The sequence below is a fragment of the Strigops habroptila genome, chromosome 4, assembly GCF_004027225.2.
Source record: "Strigops habroptila isolate Jane chromosome 4, bStrHab1.2.pri, whole genome shotgun sequence".
NCBI lineage: Eukaryota > Metazoa > Chordata > Aves > Psittaciformes > Psittacidae > Strigops > Strigops habroptila.
In genome coordinates, this window is record NC_046358.1 from 30,157,294 (window position 1) to 30,181,579 (window position 24,286).

The window sequence follows — 24,286 nt, forward strand, 5'->3', positions numbered from 1 at the left end:
CCTATAGATTCCATCCTAACAGATGGATCTTAAAATTGAGAACGATGTGGTGCTAAGTCCTCCAGAACTTAACAGCAGGTGTCATGTAGTGAGGTCCTTTGTTAGTGACCCTGAGTTAAGGCCAGTCAAGCAGAAATTGGGTATCTTTGAATATCCCTTTAATCTTTGTTAATAATTTTTTCCACAAAGACATAAAGAATTTTTTTCTTAGAATGTATTTTATTAACAATGTTCATGGTTCCCAGCTGCTTTCTGTTGTGTATTATGTTACTAATAATACATGGTATAATTGTTCTTGTATTTCAGTATGTTGTTGAAACCTGCACAAATTATGATTTTTTTTTTTTTCCTGGTTTCTTGTTTTGATACTTTTAACTCTGATTTTGTTAGGTTATGACAGTGATGTGACAAGGGAAAATGAAATTAATTACACCATCAAAGCCTTATCAACAAACATTAGACCAATGTTTGGAATTAAGCCTCACCTGCAACAAAAGGAGCCAACTTTAGATGAAAGGTAATGCTAAATTACAATTCCAGCCAAGAAAGCAGATGATTAATAGTAAAATATAATTATGTTGGAATATATATACAACTTAAAAGGTTATGTATAAAAAGAATTGAAATGTGTCTTTGGTGGAAAAAAGCTCCACCAAACTTAAGAAAAGCCTTGCCAAAAGACTAAGCTATATCTTTTTCAGAGAGCACCAATGTATGGGTATTATTATGTTTGGGGAGTTTCTTGAGATAATTGAGTTATTTGCTGATGTTTGATAATATGTTCTTTTTGAAACTTAATACCACGTGGTATCTAGGGATGGCATTATAGGCATGAACTTGTACAACTGTTTTATTGAAACACAGCTCTCAATTTTTTATTTTGGTAACAAACTAATCTGACTAATTTAGCTTTAACTGCTCCTTGCATTGTTTCTGTCTCCAGGTAACTTCGGCCTTGCTTTGAAAAATTCTGTCCATGGTGGTTCTGTAGTTACTATTAATGAGTCTTGGAAAATGAAGTTGACTGCTTTGCAGTGTTAGTTGCATTGCTTGGTTTGCTGTTGTATGCTTTAGAAGAGAAGGGGGTGGAGAGCAGAGTAGAATAAAACCAACAGGTAAAGTAGAGAAAGAGAAATTATTTATAACCACTACAACATAATCAGTTGTAGAATGTGCCACTGAGCACAGCACCCTGAAAGTTGTCAGCAACATAGATGTGGATAGTGTAAGTGAGGGAAAAGGAAAGAGAGGTTCCTAACATGATACAGTGGCAATGGAGGAACACTAGTATTAAAAAGAGGGAAGTGAGAAAAACATGACACAGTATAGTCAGGTGCAAGGGTATAGAGAAATAGTGGATGGGAAACTTCCTGTAGGAATGTGAGGAGTTCTGTTATGATGCACATGCCTCTTTCCGCAGTGAAGTTAACAGACTTTTGTAGGTGTTTTGGTCTCATCTTTTGTTTTTAAGTTTTGTTGCTGAAGGAGAGAATGGATGCCTGTGTGTGACGCTCTGGCTCCCTGTCTTGCATTTAAAATGAGAAATGGTCTTTCTGTTTATTAAATCATTTATTTGATGTGGAAATTGAAAATAAATAGTGTGTATGTTATCAACATGTTGAGTTTATATTTACTCTTGTTAATGAAAGGTGTGATTTTTTTTTTTATTTTTTTTTTTAAGTGAAATTATAAACCTCTTGTATTTCTTTCAATAGTTGTTTCTGGAAGATAGGTGAATTGTGTTTTTCAGTTTCAAATAAAATGTTAAGGAAAATTAATTCTGTTGTAAGGTAACTAGGTTCTGATTCAGAATGCATAAAAGTTCATGAAAGAATTCCATTGCCTGCATTGTTTGGGGCCCTAAAACTTGAAAGAAAAGTTTTTGTGAAAAATGAAACCAGAATATGGTTGCTGCATGCATTTTTACTTCTGTTCTGCTGATGTTAATATTGTGTAAGATTGTCAAAAGTTTTAGTAAGTCTACTTTCATAGATACTAATTTTTATTTTATTTTTATTTTCCTTTCCTTTTGCTTCCTATGAAGGCAGGGGGTAGTCAGGTAAGTTCATTTACACAAAGTCCAGGATCAAACACATTTTAATAACTTAAGCTGCTTGGGAAAGTAGTGATACTTTGAAATAGAAGTGAAGGCTTTAACTCTTTGCTATTAAATAGTAACTTGTTAACAAGTGGAAAAGGGATAAGAGACAAAGAATAAGCCCAGTTCTCAGTCTGAGTGGCCATGAGAGGCTGCTAAATAGAGTGGGAGGAAGTTGTCAAATCTTGTCCTCTTTTCCTCAGTACTTTGTAGTGGCTAAGGAACAGCTTCACATAAGTAGCTATACAGTCAGAGTTCTCACCTAACTTCTTGTGGACGTCGGTAAGACTGTATCACAGTGTTGGTGTAGAGGTCCAATATGGAATATGACGTGCAGGGAGCACATTGCAGAGCTGCCTGAAGTGGCTGTATGAGCAGTATCACCATGTCTGCACCTCTGTATTGGAGCTAATAAAGCTTCAGGGACGAGTGTTACACTTGGCTTCAGCATTTTACCAACGCATCTGCACTAAAGGATCTGACCTGCTAGGTTCATGTATCATTCATATGACATGCAGAGTAAGTAGCTTGGGTGCCTGCAGTAGGTAATAAGTTTTTGCATATATTCTATTTAGAATATATCCATACTCAAAAACATGCTTTTACGTTTGTAGCACAACAAATCCGTAGGCTGTAGGCCACCCTTCAGACTTGTAGACTAAGCTGCCAGGACACTTGGACCTACACAGGCTAAGAAAGGAGAACTCCCGCATATCTACCTGGACCCTGTTTCCACAATGAAATCACATCCCTGTGGTGACAGATGATAGAATTGTGTTACTCTCTGTGTATCCTTCTGCAGACAACTTGACATAATCAAGAAAGCCACAGTCTTGATCTACATTCTAGATCACACCACCATGTCAAATTAATTCTGGTTTTAGGCTTTTTAGAAAATGTGTATCTCTAAAGTCAGTTTCTTTGCAAGTTATACAGAATGTGTATAATTCACCCAGACTTTCCTTCTGCGTTGGTTCATTCACAGGGTATTTGGGTATACTGCTGTGGTGAGTTGACCCTGGCTGGACACCAGTTGCCCACTAAAGCTGCTCTGTCACTCCCCTCGTCAGCAGGACATGGGAGAGAAAATATTAACAAAAGGCTTATGGGTCAAGATAAGGACAGGAAGATCACTCATTGTCACAGGCAAAAGAGGCTTGACTTGGGGAAAAAATATTTTAATTGCCGATCAAATCCATGTAGGATAATGAGAAATAAAAATCTTAAAACACCTTCCCCCCACCCCTCCCTTCTTCCTGGGCTTAGCTTTACTCCCAATTTCTCAACCTGCTCCCCACCTAGTGGCACAAGGGGCCTGGGGAGTGAGATTTCTTTGCTTCTGCCACTCCTTCCTACTAAAAGGGAAGACTCCTCACACTCTTCCCCTGCTCCAACTTGCGGGCCCTCCCATGAGAGACGGTTCTTCACAAATTTTTGCATGGGTCCTTCCCATAGGCTGCAGTTCTTCATGAATTGCTCTAGCGTGGATCCCTTCCATGGGGCCACACATCCTGCCAGGAGCCTGCTCCAGCGTCGGCTTCCCATGGGGTCACAGCCTCCTTTGGGTGCATCACCCTACTCCCATGTGGAGTCCTCCCCAGGCTGCAGGTGGATGACTGTTCCACCGTGAACCTCCATGGACTGCAGGGACACAGCCTGCCCCACCATGGTCTGCACCACAGACTGCAGGGGAATCTCTGCTCCAGCGCCTGGAGCACGTCCTCTCCTCCTTCTGCACTGACCTTGGTGTCTGCAGGGCTGTTTCTCTCACATATTCTCACTCCTTTCTCTGGCTGCTGTTGCCCAGGGTTTTTTTTTCTCCTTCGTAAATACATTATCCCAGAGGGTGCTACTGCTGTCACTGATGGGCTTGGCCTTGGCCGGCAGCGGGTCCCTCTTGGAGCTGGCTGGCATTGGCTGTATTGGTCACAGGGGAAGCTTCCAGCAGGTTCTCACAGAACCAGTATCTCCCCTCCTCCAAGTACATCTGTGGCATTCTGTGTTATGCTTAGACTTATTATACTGACTGCCAAACATTGGAAGAGATACATTTCATATAGTAACACTTTATTAAAATCCTTGCATTCTCAGGATCACAAGTACACACTAGTATAGGATGTGCTTTTGAGAATGTCTTTCAAGTTATTTTGACTTTGTGTATAAAGGGGATTCCTTATTGGAAAGTACCTGAAGCTCTTTTACTATTGAGTGCATTCTCTATGGGAGAAGATGGAAAGGAAGACCATACCTAAAATGAAGTTACTACTTAAGATTGAGTAGTGACATGCCCTCTATATAGAGGGAATATGATTTTTAGTATCCAGATTATTAAATAAGAGAAACAGTAGAACACTAAAGGAAGTAGCATACCTGAAATCTTGTCTGTTTCTTAGTTCTGTCTCACAAAAGCACATCTGTGAGGCCAGGAGTAGTCCAACACCATGGCTGGATTTAGAGTCAGAAATACTCAACTGGGTAACAAAAATTGATGCACTAGAATTATTTTGATTCTAATATTATTAGAAAGGTTAAGTTGATCTCACCTTTTATGTTGTAAGTGGTAGGGCGACATAGGAAATCAAAGGTTTAGGCCATTTAGTCTGTCAAAACTTCACATCACCAACTGGGTCAAAACAGTGTCACTCCTTTTTGCTGAAGCTCTGCAGAAAGGAATGAAAGAATCCCTAGGATCAGAAAGGGAAAATAAGCAAAAAAGGCTGCAAAACACTGCAGTCTGGTGAGCAGGTAACTTGTCTAAAGTATGGAACATGGGATTCTGCTTTCAGTGTAGCATAACAATTTTCTGCCAGTGTCCCTTTAATTCAAAATGTAAATGCAATTTCCAGAATGTGCATACTACCTCTCCAACAGAGGTGAGGTTCTGTTCTCGGTTTTGTGGTTTGGCTCATAAATACTTTCTTTTTCCTTGCAATAGCAGAAGTTAAAAAAACAAACAAACAAACAAAACAATTGTTTTCCCCTTCACAACAGCAGTTTTCCTAGGAGCAGTGGACATATCTGTGTCTTAGTCATTTTTATGGCTAGCACTCAAGTTAACCTGCTCCAGTGCCTCACCACCCTCACAGTAAAGAATTTCTTCCTTATATCTAAACTGAACTTCCCCTGTTTAAGTTTAAACCCATTACCCATTGTCCAATTGCTATAGTCCCTGATGAAGAGTCTCTCTCTCCAGTATCAAGGCCCCTTTCAGATGTTGGAAGGCTATTTTGAGGTCCCAACCTGTAACTGTGCCTGGGATTGCCCCCACCCGGGTGTAGGACCTTGCACTTCACATCGTCGAACTTCCTGAGGTTGGCGTCGGCCCACCTCTCAAGCATGTCAAGGTCCCTCTGCATGGCATCCCTTCCCTTCGGCGCACCAACAGAACCACACAGCTTGGTGTCATCAGCAAACTTGCTGAGGGCGTGCTCAATCCCACTGTCCATGTCACCAACAAAGATGTTGAACAAAATCGGTCTCAACACTGACCCCTGAGGGACTCCACTCGTTACTGGTCTCCAGTTGGACTTTGAGCCATTGACTGCAACTCTGCGTGCGGCCATCCAGCCACTTCCTTATCCACTGCGTGGTCCATCCATCAAATTTATGTCCCTCCAGTTTAGAGACAAGGATGTCGTGCGGGACAGTGTCAAACACTTTGCACAAGTCCAGGTAGATGCTGTCAACTGCTTTGCCCCTGTCTATCAGTTCTGTAGCCCCATCATAGAAGGTCACCACACTGGTCAGGCATGGTTTGCCTTTAGTGAAGCCATGCTGGCTGTCACCAATCACCTCATTATTTTTCCTGTGCTTGAATCAGACTAATGAAAAGTGCCCATGCATAGTACAAAGAAATTATCTGTACATGTTCATATACTCTGATAGTTAAAAAATTACTTTTTTGCTTGTTAAAGTATAGGAGCATGCATCATATGTGACTGAGAAAACCCATCCAGTGCAACAAATTTTGTGAAACAGATGGCAAAATATCTTCAGTCAGCATAAACAGAACTAAATAATAATGAAAACCCAGTATATATCAGCAGTTCTCAGTATCCCCCACATTTTGACTAGCTGAGATAACTGTATTTTAGTATAACTGAATGCATTTTTATGAGTGAGCTTGAACATCTGTCTTTAATAGCGAATTAACTGTTCTATATATCGGCTTATTTCAGGAAATTAAACCTGCACAACCTTTGAGTAATTCAGGTGTTCTGTTTGCCAATTCTTGAAACACTTGATCTACTTCACAGCTTTTTGGGTCTGCTTCTGCTTGTTTTCTCTGTTTTTACAGTAGGAATAATTCCTAAGAATTATATTTTCATGCCAACACTTGTTCATAATTCCCATTTAAGTGAATGGGAGTTTTCCGTAGGAATAATAGATTTACATAACCTCTGAAGTTGTGAATAATCCCCTTGTAAAAAGAAGTAAACAAACTAGGAAGCAAATATAATTATTAATAATTCACAGACACCTAGCTTTCAGCCAAACATGTATAAGTAATCCTTTTCTCTTTCCCACCTGCTGCTGAAAAGAGGTTCCAGGTAATGCTTTTATTTTGCTGTCTAGTCCATATTTTACTGTCATCTCTCATTTTCCTTAAAAAGCCATCTGTCATGTTGGGTGCCATATCATGCACCTTTCACTCTATTCATAGGACACATGAAAATAATTATGAATAATCACTGTCAAGAAGCAGTGTTTAAAAACTAGCAGGTTTCATTATCTTCTAATGGAAATCAGACCTCCAAAGTTTCACAAGTAACTCTGAAAATCTTGCCAAGAGTAAATGGAAAGACCTCCTTACTTTTAAAATTAGTTCTTGCTTGCCAACACCTTTGGGCAGTGAAAGTCACTTTATGCTGAGGGCTAGTGCAAAATCAGTTCCAAGTACCCCAAAGTATGAGGTGCAGCTATGGTGACCCTCACAGGAAGGGTCTTCTTTTGTACCAACAGCTGTAATTTCCTCTGCAAAATCAGGTTCAAAATAACACTTGGATTTTTAAAAGAGAAATAAATGTTGTGATTGACACTGTCTTAAGTTACCATGGAACTTGAAGAATTGATGGCAGTTCATATTAACCACAGAAGACCATCCCTTGTTCTGTTAATAATTTTAGAAACTCAGTATCAATACTAAAAATAGGGAGTGAAGTAAAACAGCATCATACAAGACAATGTGGGTAGCAGTGTCAATAATATTGAAATAATGCCTAAAACCATGAAAAGGGGTTTTGTTTGTTTCACAAACTACTTCAAAGTGCTTGTATTCCATTTTTACAGTCTTATAACAAGAAATATTAATATATATACACTAAGTCTATTTTCATGTTGAAAGTAAAGTGCTGATATTAAGGTATTTATTTTCCCGATGATAGATGGCTGGAACTCTCCTTCCGCATGTTCAAACTGACCCCATCCATATGTGCATTCACCCCAAAATGTTATTCACGCTCTCCTTCCCATCTTTTTGCATGCAGTTTTTAAGCATGCAGCCAGTTATACATGCAGGTACATGACCGTGTTGTATTTGCCATTAGTCACTTGCCTGCACATTAAATAGCAAATGAAAAATACCTTCAGCTTTCACACCTTTCAAAAAAGCTTGTAATTTGCATTCTAGTTCCACTGCTCTGAATCAATATAGACGCAGTCTTTCTTAGGTGAATACTTGTATAAATTGTATAGGTGACCTGTGAGATAATATGGCTGAGTGTGAATTGTCAAGTTTTATTGACCACTGTACATTCACTTGATTCTTTTGTATGGTAATGTACAGATGTAAATGTACTCTAATGATTGGCTAAGGATGGATATCAACCTGTATTTGTATCTGTTTATCTGTATAGTCTTTTTAAGTATAGATGGTGTATTCACGTGGTGGTATAACGTGAGATAGTTTTACCTCTTCTCCCATTCTATCATAAGGGATTAGCAGACATAAAATGTTATAAAAATGCCACATTCTACATCCAAGCAGCAGAGAAATCTTCACTTCCAGTCAGCTCTGTTCCAGTTACATAAACCTGTGCCTTTCAGTTCTTACTGCTTTCGTGAAACATCAGACATGCTCTCCTGCTCTATTTGTTTTTTCTGCATTCTTTTCCATAAATTAAATGGGGAGAGAAAGGGAGCAAGAAATGAGGCTTGAGTAGTCTGTGTCATATGCAAGGGTGACAAGTGGAAGAAGGGGTCTTTATGCTCTGTTTCATCAATTTCCAGAGCAACAGTAATAAGACTTGCAGGATTGTCTATGACAAATCAGAAATTAAAAATATAAAATATTTGGAAGTATTCTGGAGTGATCAGAAGGTGGATTGTGCAGTTTTGCTCAATCTTCCCCTATGCCCATCCATAAAGCAGGACTGACCTCCAGTGATGGAGCCTACTGCCCTTGTATGCCACTGCCCTGCTCAGCACCAGAATTATCTCCCCATTCTACTCCAGTAGATCTGTCTGGATAACCTATGGTCATGAAGCTTCCTACTTCTGTTAAGCTTGGGTTTAGTGGTATGGATTTGTTTGGTTGGTTATTTTTCTTTCCCCAGGGAAAAAGTTGTTGAATCTGCTTTTCATTTTCTTTACCTCAAATGTGTAATTATTTGAGGTACTTATTTCCTCTGCTGGTTTAGATTTATCCTTTTTATTTCTTTAAATCTCCCCTGACCAGTGCAGTCTCTGATTTTGATGTTTCTTTGCAACAGCAGTCAAACAGTAGTAGCCTCTGACAGCTGATTAAACGCACACTGTTCCTCTTAAACAGTGGCATTTCTGGGAATGCCTGTTTTCTTCTTAGAATAAAAATAGGCATAAAAATATTTTTATGGATAAGATTGTTAGGAATTGTCCTAAGAGAACTGGACTCAGTTCCCTACAGTTTGGACTTCTTGCTTCAAATCAGGGATTTTTTTTGATGGTAATGCATAGTAGTCTCCTGTCTTTGATCCAAAATCTTCATTTGCTCTTGAGCTACTTTTCATAGTGTTTTTTGGTTCTGCTTGTTTGGGGTTTTGAGTGGCATTAGTTACTGATACACTTCGTAGTCTGCTGTTCAAAATGATAGAGAAATTTATGCAAGAATACTAAATCTAGAATCTGACTTTCTTGTTCCATGCGCAGGCTGCAATTTAGTCTAAAGGAAGCTACATTTAAAGATTTCCTTACTGTCTGAAAAGCATCAGAAATTATGCTTCTCTTTCTCATCTAGGAAGGTTCTCTGGAACTGTAAGAAAGCATGTCTTTTTCTACTTCCCTTCAAGAAGGTTTGGATATTTTTACGCTCGTGTTTGTGTAGGCTGGCAATCATATCCTGGCTGTTGAGGCTTCACAGCTGAGTGAAGTGGCATTCTGATTTTCTTTTTAGTTCTTAGTATGTCATTGACAGCTGGATTTCTTTTTCTCCAAAGCCTTTTTGAGTTGTACAGCATGCCACTAAAAGCAGCATGCACAACAACCAGCATGCCAGTCCCACATTTTTGCAATACTATCTACTGTATTTGCTGTTTGATTTTTATAGCTGCTGCATGGGATGAGAGAAGAGGTAATATGACAGTGGAAAACTAGTTATTATAGGTTTCTCTTCCCTCCTCTATCTCCCCCCCAGTTCTTGGGAAAACTAACAGAATCACTGGTACAGAGTCTTCCAATTTTCAGCACATCAGCATTGTTCCTGATTTCCATATTTAAAAACAGAAAGGTACATGTTGTGTTTCCTTAGTTTAAAAAAGGATTTTAAATCAGTATTATGTAAGCGGTTTTTAAGGAACCACTTTAGAATAAGTGTTTTTTAAGGAACTTCTTTTGTTTGTGTGCTCCTAATTAGCTAATAAATGAGTAGCAATTATGGAGTCATCAAAGGAATTAAGGAATTTTAATTATAATTCGAAGTAATAAACTGTTGATAGGAAAAATATTCATTAGCAGCTCTTAATATCATTAACCTGTTACACAAACTGGCTATTATATGTATTTCAATAACTATAATTCTTAGCCATAAAATAATGGGGTATGTTTGTGCATATTCCATTAACTTGTTAACCCTGTTCATTCTTCAAAGACATTTGATTGCACAGGGAGAGAATTGGTTATTGTTTTGCCATTTAACTTCAGACAGTATAAGCACTGGAATTTGTTCAGATTTAAGCAGTACTTACATTCATATGCGAAAAAACCCAACAAACAACTCCAAAGCTCAAACAAAGCTTTATTTCTTAAAATAGCCTATTCCCCATACAGAATCTGTATCTTTCAGTTTTTGTTCATGGATTTCAGTAGTTTTACTTAATCAGATTTGATTCAGTTTGAGCGCAGATGGTGTTAAGAAGGCTTCTATGGCACTGAGAGATACCTGTTAACCTCTTGATCAGTGTATTTGTAACTGAAATTGCTCACCTACTGTGAAGGTGGGGAATAGACATGGTCAGGTTTTTTTTTCCTCTGCAAAACTTTAGATGACATTTCTCCATATATATTTAATGATAAACATTATGACCTGTTAGGAGTGTTTTCTGTTGATGATTTAGAAATTTCTAAGTAAACCTGTGATTTCTTTATTTTTAAAAATTAAAAAGTGAGATCTTTAATTGTACTTAGTGATACTATTTTAGTAATGTGACAGGCTAGATGAGAGGATGCTAGGAGTGGTGATAACACCAAAGAGAAGAAGGGACCTGGGAAATAGCTGGGGAGTCAAGGAATTTTCCATCAACTATCAAACCTGAAAAGAGCTGGTTGAGAGACAGTGGTGGGTGATTCAAGAGTGGTCATGAAATCAAATGTTGAGTTTGCTGACAGAAATCAGATGTATTCCTTGCTTCCTGTACTGGCCAGCATGCTTGTATAGCTAATGAGGAGGGCAGCCCAGACCGTTCTTGATGCGCTTTTCCTCCTTTTTCACAAAAGTTAGGAGAATACTTTTTCACCTCCACAAACTAAGGGACAGGATGCTATGGCTGTGAGCTTGGTCCAGGCTATAACTGAGAAATTCAAATGCCTTGCTTTTCTGTCTTGAGATTCATGTGGATTCCTTGTAACTGGAGACCTCTTAGAGGAAAAAAGGATCTGTAACTGAGGACCTTTGAGAATGAAGTCTGGGGTTGCATTCCCACCAGACATATTTCAAGCAGGACTGACACTGTATTTAAATGCTGCTATCTTTTAATATTCGTTTCTGAGCAAGGAGACCTTTAGTGCACGTCCCCACTGGACTCGTTTTCTGACCTGCACTGCTATATATGGTAGATGTCCCCAGATTTTTGCCTTTACTGCCAGTTTGTTAGAAGTCTGATTTCCAAGAGTAAGAATTTTGGAGTAGCAAAAACCGAAGTGTTAGATTACCATTCTTTGTGAAGTTATAAAAGTCTTTCTACATACTTCAGTGTCCTCTGTTTTAATTTGAACTTATTTATGAATGAATATGAAATATGACCCTTAGTTATTGTCCTTCATGCTTTTAATTTTCTTTTTAACTTTACATTATTATTTTATACTTTGCTTTGATAACAATTTGTTTAATGCAGCCCATATTAAGTTTTAATAAACTTGATCACGTTAGCATGATCCAGGCATCTGACAGGCTGCTTTACTAGACAGAAATTTTTCATCTCTGTGTTTTTCTTTTGTAGATTTTTTTTTTTCCATAGGCACTTCACAGGCATCTAAGCATAAAGGAAGTACTGAAGTATCTCAGAACACAGTCTGTAGTTAGTTACTGTAAAATTTGCATTATAATATGTACAAATCTTTTGATTGGTGATACGACATCAATCTATAAATAGTACTAAAATCGGTCAGGGAAAATAGATGAATAAAGCTCAGAAAATGGTATTTTATTTGAATAACTTAGTGTTATTCAAATATATGTATGTATTGGAACTACATACTTTTCCGATGTAGTTCAAAATATACAATGTACAAACAAATCACAGTATATTGTTCTTAGAAAAGACATGGTGATTATTTTGTGTCAAAGCCATCATTCAAGAGCAGACGTAGAATTAAAAGTACTTCATACTAAAAGGGGAATATGAAAGAGAGCTGACCTGTTGTTGTATGTGTGATACTAGTTTGTCACACTGCCTACTGGATTAAATCATCTGGATTTCATTGAATCCATATGTAGAATTTACTTTTAAATGAATTGTTTCTCTTATGGCTCAAACTTACAGGTTTCTTTTCATAGCCACACGTGCTGTATATATAGAATCAATAACTAATGCTCCTGCAAATTGCTTGAAATAATTGCACAGCTTAGATAAAACTTGTTTGTGTGTTTCTTTGTATGTGACCCATTGAACATAATCTGAAAGATATATTACAGATCTTTATCAAACATATCTATTTGAGATTTCTTCAATCTGGGCTGTTCAGAACAGTGGAACAGAAGTTATGGCTGATATTCATGAGTTTGCATGGTAATAGTTTACTTCTAACTAAGTGTTGATCGGTAACTTTTTTCTGTTGATGTAAGAGTGAATGGGCAGGTGACCCTTGAGATCTTTACAAACTATTACAAAAATAGGAAAGTTAGGGCCTTCTGAGGGCATGTGGCAATAGGAGTGATTATCAAAGTATTTAGATTAATCAGGTAAGCCTTTAAAAATTGCTACAAAGCTGGAAATACCTTAAGAGCATAGCATGAAAAAGCGAAGAATATTATATTAGTGGTTATTCATTGTAAAACAAGCTTTTGCATTAACCTCATGGGTTGTTGAAGAATTGACGGAAAACCTAGCATGTTAAATAAAGATTTTTTTTTTTTAATTTTCTTTTCTGCTTTGACAGAGGTATTCCTTTTAAAGATGAACAAAAATATCAGTTAAGCAGGATAGGGCTGTAAGTTTTCCACATGCAGTAGCAGGTTGGAAGGTACTGTGTTAATATGGAATGGGTGACGGACAGCCTTCTCTTATTCGCAGTTCTTTATTTCAGACCACCAGTTAGTAGGGCATTGCCACAGCCGGAGAAACTTCAGACAAATAATGTTGGGAAAAAAAAGAGACCTATAGAGGTAAGAAAAACACCGATCTCCTCTTCCTCTCCTTGCCCCCCCCCAAAAAAAACCCAACATTTGACACATTTGTGGACACACTAAATGATTGATTCATTTTATCTGTATCAAAGATGGAAACACTGAATAGTGAGAAAATTGCCAAAAAATAGATTTATTTTTTTTTTAGTCCAAAAAGCCTGATACTACTTTTTCTTGCAATGAAATGGAGCACAACTTAATCCTTAGTAACAATAAAACCTTTTAAATGCAGTTTGTAGAAAGCAATTACGTCCTGTTTAGATAACTGAATTGTTAATGGGTGTATTATCGCTTATAAAACTAAGCATCTCTTACTGCAATTTTTAAAAAATTTACTTTAAAACTTTATCTGAAGTTCATCATTGTTAACAGCTTTAAAAATAAAGTATTTTTAAAAAGTCTATTAATGATGTCCTTAGCTCAGGCATTTGGTGTTTTTTCATTACATGGCCGATGCAAATAAATATACTCTGTTTTGATTAATCAGAAGTGGAAGTTTCATCTATCCTTGAAAAATGCAGTTCTTCATGTCAACTGAAATATTGTCTATGATATGAAACAAAATGTTTGGTGTAGCATACTAAATGGTCTTTTGCCATCAACGTTCTAGAAGTTTTAGGCTGCAATTCAGCTTTCTTAATGGCCAGCTGGAATTAAATTGTGGACCAGTGTTTGTCATTCTTTGGTTCTTAGTATCTTTTGCATCAAAAAACCTGTGTTCTTTGCTCACTATATTTATTTACATGCATGTCTATGAATATCTTTCTGTATATATACATATGTGTGTGTGTATACACATGCAAGTATTCTACAGCATCCACCAAACAGAGCTGACAGGGCAACATGACTGTGTCTGACAAGAATGAGCAGCAATGTAAGCTGACAGGGAAGGCAGGATCTCAGTTTCTGTTGGTCTGTGACATCATTAAACATCTTTTACTGCATAAGGATGTATTTGAAAAATAAAACCCTGGAAAAGATAGTAAAGTTCATAATTGCTTTAAGGTTTTGAGTATCTAATAGATGTGAATATATTTGCTAGGACCTAATTTTGGAGCTGGTATTTGGGTACCGAGGCAAGGACTGCAGAAACAACGTGCACTACTTGAATGATGGTGCTGATGTAATATACCATACTGCGTCCATTGGGATCTTGTATAATGTGGCAACAGGTAGGAGAAAACCCACTTGAGGAAAAGTATTTCCTCACACACTTCAAGTTACGTAACTGGTATGCCTTAAGTCTTATAAAAGTATGTGGGAAAACTAGTATTTGTAGCTGAAAATTTAGCCTGTGGAGATGATTCACAATAGCTGCATAAGCAAACTAAATATATTGAAATGTTTCTGGTGACTGAATTTTGAAGGAAGTAAAGATCTGATTATTTTGGTATTAGCTTTCCAAAATTCCTTTTGGATAACTTTTTCAAACATTAACCATGTCTATGTGTATATAAATGTTATAATTAAAGTTGGACTTTTTTATTTTTTTAATTTTTAGGCTCTCAGTCTTTTTACCAGGAACACAATGATGATATTTTGTGCCTCACTGTAAATCAGCACCCCAAGTTTACCAACATAGTGGCAACTGGCCAAGTAGGTATGTTTGTATTTTTGTAAAAAGAAATTAACATAAGAGCATGCAATTAGGGCCTTGTGAGTTCATGATAAATCACAAAAATATTTGATTATGCTATCTCCGTTTGTATGAGTGTTACTCAGTTACCTGTCCTCTTTATATGTTTCTTCAAGTGTAATTTAACAAAGCTGAACAAAAAACATTAAGGCGTGAAAGAAGATTAAGCTTATCTTTTGTTTTGGAGTGTTATCAAAAGTTTTTTTACAAATCTTAAGCCCCATGAAATTAGTCTGGTTTTATTTAGCTATCAGCTTGAGTCAGGCCTTCCAAAGAGACATAACCCTTCCAAAGAAGCTTAATTGAGCTATCCTTCATTTCTATATGGACCAAACTCAATAAATAAAATAAATGCCACCTTATGTAGATTTTATCTCATCAGGCAGATTTATAATACCTACTTAGTGTTTTGATAATACATAGTTGTAATATTCTAGGCTGAATCAAAACCCTAATGGTGTTTCCCTACAGAAAATTTAGTTTTAGGGGCAAAAAATATATATATGTTTCATAATAACATTGAAATTGATCTGCAAATTAACCAGGAAGAAAATAAAAAGACCCCCACTGTGCATCTGCATAGCTGAGCTAATACTGATGTTTCTAAATTTTGCAGAATACTGTATTTTTGTAGTCCTGTAACCCAACTGCAGTTTTTGTATTTTCATTTGTTTCTCAGCAGATTCAAAACCACGTTTTCCTTAGTGCATAGAATACAAAAAACCCTTGGTGCATTTTAGCCAGAATAGCACCTCCCCCCCCCCCCCCCCCCCCGTAGGTTTGTTTTAGATGTTTCATCTAAATATGGTCAGTTTGTTTATTACCTGCTTCCCTCTGTGTTTTGGATTTTTAGGTGCATGTCTCATTACAATTGACTCATTGGTAGTGGTAACTGCTTAGCTAAAATAGCTTCATTTCTTGGTGAGTTTCTTACCTCACATCAATTTAAAGAAATCATTAATGGAAATTATTTAAATGGAAAAAACTATCAGCAGATTTTTGCCTATGCTTTGCTATGATTGAAAAGAACATCTGCAAGAATTACAGACCTTTTGTCTTCAGGAATTTGCTTTTTCAGTGTGTTTCTTAATCTGGCCCTATTTGCCTTTTCATATGATGCAATATATGGGAAGAATGTAGGCATAATGTGAAAATGTGGGTTTTTTGTGGATTTTCTTCTGTGTTCATCTTACCCAAGAAGAAACACAGGACCCTTAATGGTTTTTTATTTCATAATAATTTCTACATCTATAGCAGTAGTACAATTTTAATTGCTTTGTGATATGGATTGAGGCATACAAACCAGGAGCAGATGACACTTAAAAAAATAGACTGCAAAACATATTTTTAAGGAGAGAATTAAATCTGAAAAATGAGCTGGAAGCAAAATATCTTCAAACAACACTTATTTTTAGAATCAGAACAGATGTTAAGGAGTAAATATGCCGTAAAGAACATACTTAACTGCTGCTACCTTTCCTACTGGTGACTGGCACAAACATAGCTTTGCCATCATGATTTAAGTCTTCAAAAGACTTACAGAAACGTTACTTCAAGCGTTTTTAAACTGTAATGCTACTATGCGGAGTCTCAGTAATACTTCCCAGTACCTGAACCTTTATATTGCTTCTTTTTTAATGCTCCTATAGAAGAACATTGGGTGTATTTGCCACTTGTCAAGATCAGACTCAAACATTACTTCTTAGCAAAAGTAGCTATCAGCGTTTTGGGGGAAGAGTGTTCCACTTAATTTGTTAAAATATCAGTAACATGTAAAATACGTTTTTATTTAGTTTGGCGGAGAGACACCTAACATACACCAAAACTAGATTTTTATGTTGTAAGTCAAAATGGAAATCAAAGTATATTCTACCCATTTTTATTTCTGATGTGACCTCCTTTTATCAGTAGTTGTTCATCTTTAACACTAAAAGCAGTACTGGTGCTGCTGCGATGCAAAGAGATGACATCAAGGTGTGTGTTAAAAAATTACACTAAATGTGGCATATATTTTCTTTAGCACTAATCTTATTTCTGGTCTAATTATTTTTCTGCTGCTTTTCCATTACAGGAGACTCAGCAGATATGTCAGGTAAGGGCAATAAAATTTTAACATCTTCAGGTGTAGTTAGCCTATCTAGTAGCTGTCAACAGCTTTGTAGAGCAATAAGTGACATGAGTTCATTTTTAGTTTATTAAAACCCATATCAGTCATATTACTGTCAGCACTGAATATAAACCACAACAGCTCAGCAAATTGTAAATATAGAACCAATTAAAATGTTAGAACACACTCAAAAACTACTTTTGTTGTAACATATTCCCTTCTTGCTGCCCAGTGATCAGTGAGTTCTAATACATACTCCTGCTGTAGCATTCCTATGTATGCCTGCAGGTTTTATAGACATGTTGGGGCTGACAACTAACATTTGTTTTAGACACTCAATTGAGTATAATCTTAAATATGCATTTCTAAAGTAAATTCCATTGAGGAGGCCTAGGTGACTGAGTGAAAAAAAAACAATCACCTTTCACATTTATGTATGATTGTCATGCAGTTATTACCACTGATCCAAAATGCTGGTTATGATGTCAGTTTAATTTTTTCTTTATCATTTTGGGTTTTTGACAGCTTGACAGTCTTGACTGAGCTGTTTTTTATTACTATGTTGTTTTTTGAACTGCAATCTTAAAAAATTCATCACCATCATGTGTGAGTGAGTTCATTGTTAAGCAGCCATAATTGTCTTGTGACACATCTTCAGAGATGCATAAATGTGTGTTCATGTGTATCTAGAAAGTATAATAATCTTCATGTGGATCTAAAGCTTTTTCCGTGAAGAACAAGTGTACAATGGCATTTTTAATGTGTGTAGACTTCTTTTAAATATGTCATATTGTACCTGCTCTAAGGATGGCAGGAAGAATATAGGTACCTTTTCGCACACTTTTAAACGGTATAAAAGAAGCAGTGGTGTTATTGTTGTTTATATGAAAGAAAATCTCGAGTCCTGCATATAATGCCTAGAGACTTTCCCTCTCTCGCTTGCCCTCTTCCTGCTGCAGCTTTAGTTTGACCTTGTATGTATTACTAAATTCTGTTGTTGCTGCCTGAAACCAGCACTCTTGCTTTTTTCTTTATGGAACCACTAGTCTGGAGTCCAAGCTGCTGCCTGCCTTCATTGGAAAGTTGCACAGTTTCACTTAAAATTTATTGCTATTGGCCCCTTGCTCACCAGCAGCTTTTACTTTCCCTCTTCCAATTTTCTGTTGTCTACAGTGATGCAGGGGTTCTTGAAGCAGTAACATTTGCAATAGGCTGGAATGGCAAATTAAGTTTCATAATGACTTGGTGTAGATTTGCTTCATCTTAGTGAAGATATTTTTTGCCCTGCCAGCCCTTCATCTGAATTATCCCAGGAGGAGATGAAAATCTCTCTTATGAGAGCAGATATTGAGCAGCTGGAGTACTCCATAAGCAGGACACAGGGTCGGGACAGACTTTCAGAACACCATCAAGTAGGAGGAGGACTCAAGAGTCCATGTTCTCCGTCCTGCAAATCTTGTTCTGAAAGATTTTGTCAGTTCTTTTTCATAAAACCTAGGTGAAAATTTCTGTCTGCCACCCAAAAGATAAATTTTGGCCATGGTTATGGGGGAGGTGCACAGGTAATTTTGAGATAGGCCAGTTGTTGCCAACCCCTGCCCTTTTTGTTTTAATGACATGTCTGTACTATGGTGTAGTACCTCTTGAAAGGTGATAATAACAGCATGTTGGTACCATGAGAGGAAATTCCAGTGGGAAAGAAAAGAAGATTTATCTAGAGACTGTTTTGGAACAGCTGTGGAACTGAGCTCAGCTTCATGTTGCTAAAATTTACCTAGGTCCCTGTGCCTACTGTTTCCCATCACATATCTGCCTTTGAGAGACTAGGTTTAGCTGATTAGAAACACAAAACATGGAGCTGAAATAGAATTTAGTTTAGATGAATCTGGGTCTACAACAACTACCAGTGACCTCTAGACTCTGCAGTCAGATTTACTAGAGATCAGAAGTAAAGAAGTTTGAGAGAGAATCTTACTGTCCTGGAAATGCCCTAGATGCCATTTAGAGATTGGAAACTATACATGGATTGCAAGATCATTGGAGAGGGCATTGCATTTGGGAAAAAAACCTAGCTGTCATCATAATAGATATAATCACATATATTAATAGCATGGAAAGATGGTTCTTACTGCAAAGAGCTTGCAGTCTAAACAGTGCAAACTAAAATAAATACCCTAGTTCTTCTGCATCAGTAAGCAAGCTGATTATTCAGCTGACACTCTCCTAAGAGAGGAAGCAATTCAGACAGATGGCCATTTTGTAGAAAAGGAGATTTTGGCCTTGCAGTGTAAACTAATTTCTCTGTAGCTAGCAGTTGTCCAAAAGCCCCATGTAGAAATTACATTCTTGGTGACCTACTCAATATTTATGAAGGTTTTTGAGTTAGCATGTTGAGCTAAGGTTTACTTAGGAGAAAACAAGAAGACAGCTTGCTTTCAGAGCCTCTGTATGTGCTGTGCTTCAGAAGTCCAGTAACAGGTTAAGCAAATTTTTCATCTCCAGTAGTCTAAGGAGGCCAAAGGCCGACTTCTTAGTCCTGCTTAATGATCCCATTTGCCTTAAATTGGTTGCCAAAGGGAGGCCAAAATCTCCTTTTTTTTGTTTCCTTTTTTTTTTCTCTGCCCAGAACAGTTTTATTTGTCTGATTAAAAAATATTACCTGCTTCAATAAGAATTCATTAGACATTTTCAAAACATATACTACTTACATGTTTTTATATCTGTGTAGCTACAGCTCCTTCTATTCATGTGTGGGATGCAATGAACAAACAGACTCTGTCGGTGCTGCGGTGCTACCATTCAAAGGGCGTGTGCTCAGTCAGTTTCAGTGCCACTGGCAAACTGCTGCTCTCCGTAGGGCTGGATCCCGAACACACCATTACCATTTGGAAGTGGCAGGAAGGTAAGAAAGCAATTGTTTCTGTAGAATGTGTTTGTACTGTTAGAGGTATGTTGGCTTGAGACAAGAGCAACTGTAACATAAATATAGAAGAGGTAATATTAATGTACTTACCCATTGTACTAACTGCTAAATATATCTCCTTTGGAACTGTTGTGTAAAAACCAAGGTAGTTCACTGGTTTCCAGTTAGAATAATTAAGGAAAATTGTACTCTTTTAATTTCAGACATTTCTTTGCTGCTTGGTGAAAGCTTTTTATAAAATCTGTTTTGCTTCTGGAATTCTTCTCTGTTCGTATTCTTCTTTAAAGTCTGATTACTGACTAGTTTGTTGTACTCCTAAAATTATCCCCCAAAATTGCAAGTTGCAGAAATGTGATGCCCATATAGCTCCTCTATGCAGCTATATAGTTGGTGTCTTAAGCTATACTGCATGTTTTCAGATGTGCTTTGATTGGAGTTCAGGATTTAGGCTAAAGCAATTTGGTCAGCTTCTTTCCTTATCTCCTTTCTGTCTGGCAAAACCATGCCCAGATGATGAAACTGATTCTCTAATCTTAGGGGTTTATTTATTTCCTCTTTCTTTGTCTATTTCCGTTGGTCGGCTAGTATCTCTCAAAAGTTTAAAGATCAGCTACCACTTGTCTGCTAGATCCTGTGGAGCTGGATGCAATGTGGTAAAAAGCCACGCAGCAATTCACTGGTGTTTTAGTCAGAATGTGCTTGTATTCATTCTTCAGAGTTGATACAGATGCAACATGGCAGCTAAGGAACCAGACTGAGGAATCTTCGTATGGGTGAAAAGGCCTGATTTTAACACCTCTGGAGGGACTGGGAAAGCATTAGCTTTGAATCTAAGACCATATGTAACGAAGTCAGTTTCTGCATTTTCTGCAGAAAGTAGAAAGTTTTCTAACCTTGGACAAAATTTAAAGAGAAGTAATTCATTAGTCTCTTGTAATTTGTTCAGAGTTTGGGATTTTCAGAGGAGTTGTAGGAGTTTAAGTAGAGATGGAAACTTATTTGGATCTGAGCTCCTAGTTCATTAGGTGCTACACCTTGCTAGAGGGACTTACTAAATATGGTGATTGTTGGGTTTTTTTATCCGCATCTTGATTTAGTTTTAATTTAGGAGCAGTTTGTGCTTTTCTTCCCGACCTGTGTGGTCTTGGGTGACTCATCATTCCCCATAACTTGGGGTTTTTTAACTAAAAATATGTATTTTTCATCAGTGAATTCAAAATGTGCATTTTCTTTCTGCCAGGTGCCAAAATTGCCAGCCGAGCTGGTCATAACCAGCGTATATTTGTAGCAGAATTCAGACCAGATTCAGATACCCAGTTTGTTTCTGTGGGAGTAAAACATGTGAGGTTCTGGACACTGGCTGGAAGAGCTCTTCTCAGTAAAAAAGGGCTGCTGAGCTCCATAGAAGATGCCCGAATGCAAACGATGCTCTCTGTAGCCTTTGGAGCGGTACGTACCTTAAGAAACTCTTTTAAAATGCATACAAACAATTATTATTTTTTTCTTTTACATTTCTGCCTTTATTCACTTCGATGAGATTTTTCTAACCTGCTAGTGAGTGTGTCAATTGTTTTATTGAACTCGGTTTAGTGTTTCTAGTACTTGCCTGCTACTTAGAACTCATACCACCTTTCTTTAGAACAGAAAAGAAAAAGGTTATGGATTTGTATGTTTTCAAGAGAAACAAGCGTGTGTGCTTTGGACAGATAATATGCTGCTTGGTATTTAATCCAGATAAAACAAGGCCGACACTGTACTGCAGGAACCAAAGAGTAGAAATGAGGCTAATTTTATGCCTGCCTGGGGGTGATTGTATTATAATCTGTATGCATTACTACTCATGGGTGATCTAAGAACAGCATTGTCCTGGGGCATTTGTTAACATCTGTGACTGCTAGATGACCGCAGTAGGATTTTGTTTTGTTTTGCTTTGGGGTTTTTTTGACAGATGCAGGCCTCATTGCTAAATTCCATGGCTTTGCCATTTCAGGAGGTGCTTTGTATGAGCAGCACCCATCTGTTCACCTGGGCCATCAATTTCTTTGCTCTTGCTTTTCTATTTTTTTATAACAGTTTGCACACTTTGTAGGCTGAAAACACAGATAGCCCTGTGGCTGCTTTTCTTCCTGTATTGCAGATCCTATTAGCTACAAGAAAGCATGTTCAGACTTCAAGAAATAATACAGTAGCTCGTTGTTTTTTCCCTGCAGGTTGCTATTACCCCTTCCACAGTTTGCTCCTCTACAGCAGCAAATAAAAGCAATCTAGCCTAAATGCAAATGGTGATGATCTTTATTTCTGAATAGTTTTCTTCCTGTCTTACTCAGAATCAGATGATGAATATATTTTTCCCCTTTTCAGAATAACTTGACATTTACAGGTACTATCAGTGGAGATGTTTGTGTTTGGAAAGATCATGTATTGATACGAATTGTGGCCAAAGCTCACAATGGACCGGTTTTCACAATGTATACTACTTTAAGAGATGGTTTGATCGTTACGGGAGGCAAAGAAAGGCCGTGAGTCGTCTTCTGTTCTGTTTTGGGGTTTTTTCTGCATGCACACGTATTCTTTAAAAATTGTTTGGACTCATCCCATCTAACACTAGGCAGTTGAGACATCAAAGCTAGAAGAGTAGTCACTTTCAGATTCCTGAATAGGTGGTAGGAAAAAAAGTAGCCACCACCTCCAAAGAGAAGGTAAGCTCACATGAGCTTCAATTACCTTTTTTTTTCCATTGATTAAAAGAGAAAGCCTAAAGTCACTAGAATCCTGACCTTAAGTACCTGAAGTCAAGGGAGGTGAATCAGAATCTAAGTGCTGTACAAGTAGTTCTTTATAATTTTAAATTCTGGATAACAGTCATCTTTCTAAAGCACACGTGCAAGCTTCTTCAGGCATTTTATGATGACTTTACATTATTTTGGCTAAAAATAATAGGCAAGTGTAAAATAAATTACATGAATGGATTATCAATTATATTGCATTATCAGAGAACTTGTGGCTGCCCCATTCCTGAAAGTGATTAAGGCCAGGTTGAATGGGGCCTTGAGCAGCGTGGTCTAATGGAAGGTGTCCGTGCCCATGGCAGGGGGATTGGAACTAGAAGAGCTTTAAGGTCCCTTCCAACCAAAACCATTCTATGATTCTGTGATCAATTATACTGCATTACATCAGTCAGGTAATGTTTCTCCAGTTACAAATACACAGTTATCAAAGAGATGATAACAGTTCTCCGTCCTTAAGCTGAAAATGGCTGAACTATTATCATCAAAAGTAGCCTTGAGATCATGTTATTATGTTACTAAACGATTCAGTGGTATTTATCACAACAGTGTTACTTTTGAGAGAAGGCAAAAACATTTAGTTTGAAATATAGTTTTACGCATTAAAAAGTTACCTAGTCCTTGGTGGTTACTTCTTTTTCTGAAGTTGAACTGAGGTTGTTAATTCAAGTAATTTGCACAATTATGATTAAATAAATGAATGATAAATATTATAACATCGTAATGCACAACTTCTTTTAAAGAAAAAATCTGTTTAGTTATGAGGCACTGGAATGGGTTGCCCAAGGAAGTTGTGAATGCTCCATCCCTGGCAGTGTTCAAGGCCAGATTGGACAGGGCCTTGGGCAACATGGTTTAGTGTGAGGTGTCCCTGCCCATGGCAGGGGGGTTGGAACTAGATGATCTTAAGGTACTTTCCAACCCTAACTATTCTATGATGGCAGAGGCAAACTGTCTTCTCTCAGATCTAAGGTACAGCAACATCCTTTGTTTCTGGGGTTATAAACAAAATACCTCTTAAAGCATTTATATTTTTTCTTAGTGCCTTGCTAATGATTAGAGAAAAAAAAAAAAAGCTGCCTTTTTTTTTTTTCAGGTAGACTGTATTACAGTTCTCCCTCCTTAAGCTGAAATATAGTCCACCTGATGGCATGATAGTGCCCCATTTTGCAGGACTCTGGGCACTTATTACCTTTTCCTCAAACAGTCCTTAAAGATCCTGGTTGATACCCAGACCCAGCTGAAAATTTATTCCTCTGCTTGAAATATTTTCTTCTGGTATTTATGAAGCACCACTAGGATTTTATTTTCAGAGCCTCTTAATAATTAGTGTTTGACCTGAAAGAAATAGTAATGAATAACAGAAAGAAACAATAATTCATCCCCTGTGAGAAAATGGAGTATTGAAAGTATACAAAACAAAAGCTACAATTAAGAAAATTGCATGTTTGCTTCTGCCTTGGCATTCTTAATTGCAGTTCTCCAGCCTCTTTTGATAAAATCTTTTTGATGAGTATGATGACCAGTCATATGTGAAAACAGTGCTATTGGGAAGCAAAGAATATTGCACTGCAAGGACTAACAATTTATAATACATTACAGTTCTTTTAGTAATAACAGTACAAAAACAGTAATTGTGATTAAACTTTCTGGAGTTCTTTGTCAGGGTTTAATCAGTAATCAAAGTTGCAACACTGGCAG

The 24,286-nt window shown here is 37.4% G+C and overlaps 1 protein-coding gene across 4 annotated transcripts in view; it reads left to right on the top strand.

The window, feature by feature from the left end:
* The window catches only part of EML5 (EMAP like 5), a 102,589-nt gene that overhangs the window by 70,552 nt on the left and 7,751 nt on the right, over positions 1-24,286 (top strand). Inside the window, exons 27-36 of one of the 4 annotated variants that reach the window (XM_030482932.1) lie at positions 391-517; positions 2,045-2,059; positions 6,640-6,648; positions 13,034-13,112; positions 14,176-14,305; positions 14,635-14,733; positions 16,841-16,861; positions 19,605-19,778; positions 21,040-21,248; positions 22,161-22,318. In XM_030482932.1, coding sequence (XP_030338792.1) covers positions 391-517; positions 2,045-2,059; positions 6,640-6,648; positions 13,034-13,112; positions 14,176-14,305; positions 14,635-14,733; positions 16,841-16,861; positions 19,605-19,778; positions 21,040-21,248; positions 22,161-22,318 — 1,021 coding nt within the window. The remainder of the gene's footprint in view (positions 1-390; positions 518-2,044; positions 2,060-6,639; positions 6,649-13,033; positions 13,113-14,175; positions 14,306-14,634; positions 14,734-16,840; positions 16,862-19,604; positions 19,779-21,039; positions 21,249-22,160; positions 22,319-24,286) is intronic. The other 3 variants (XM_030482933.1, XM_030482934.1, XM_030482935.1) reach the window with 3 other exon arrangements.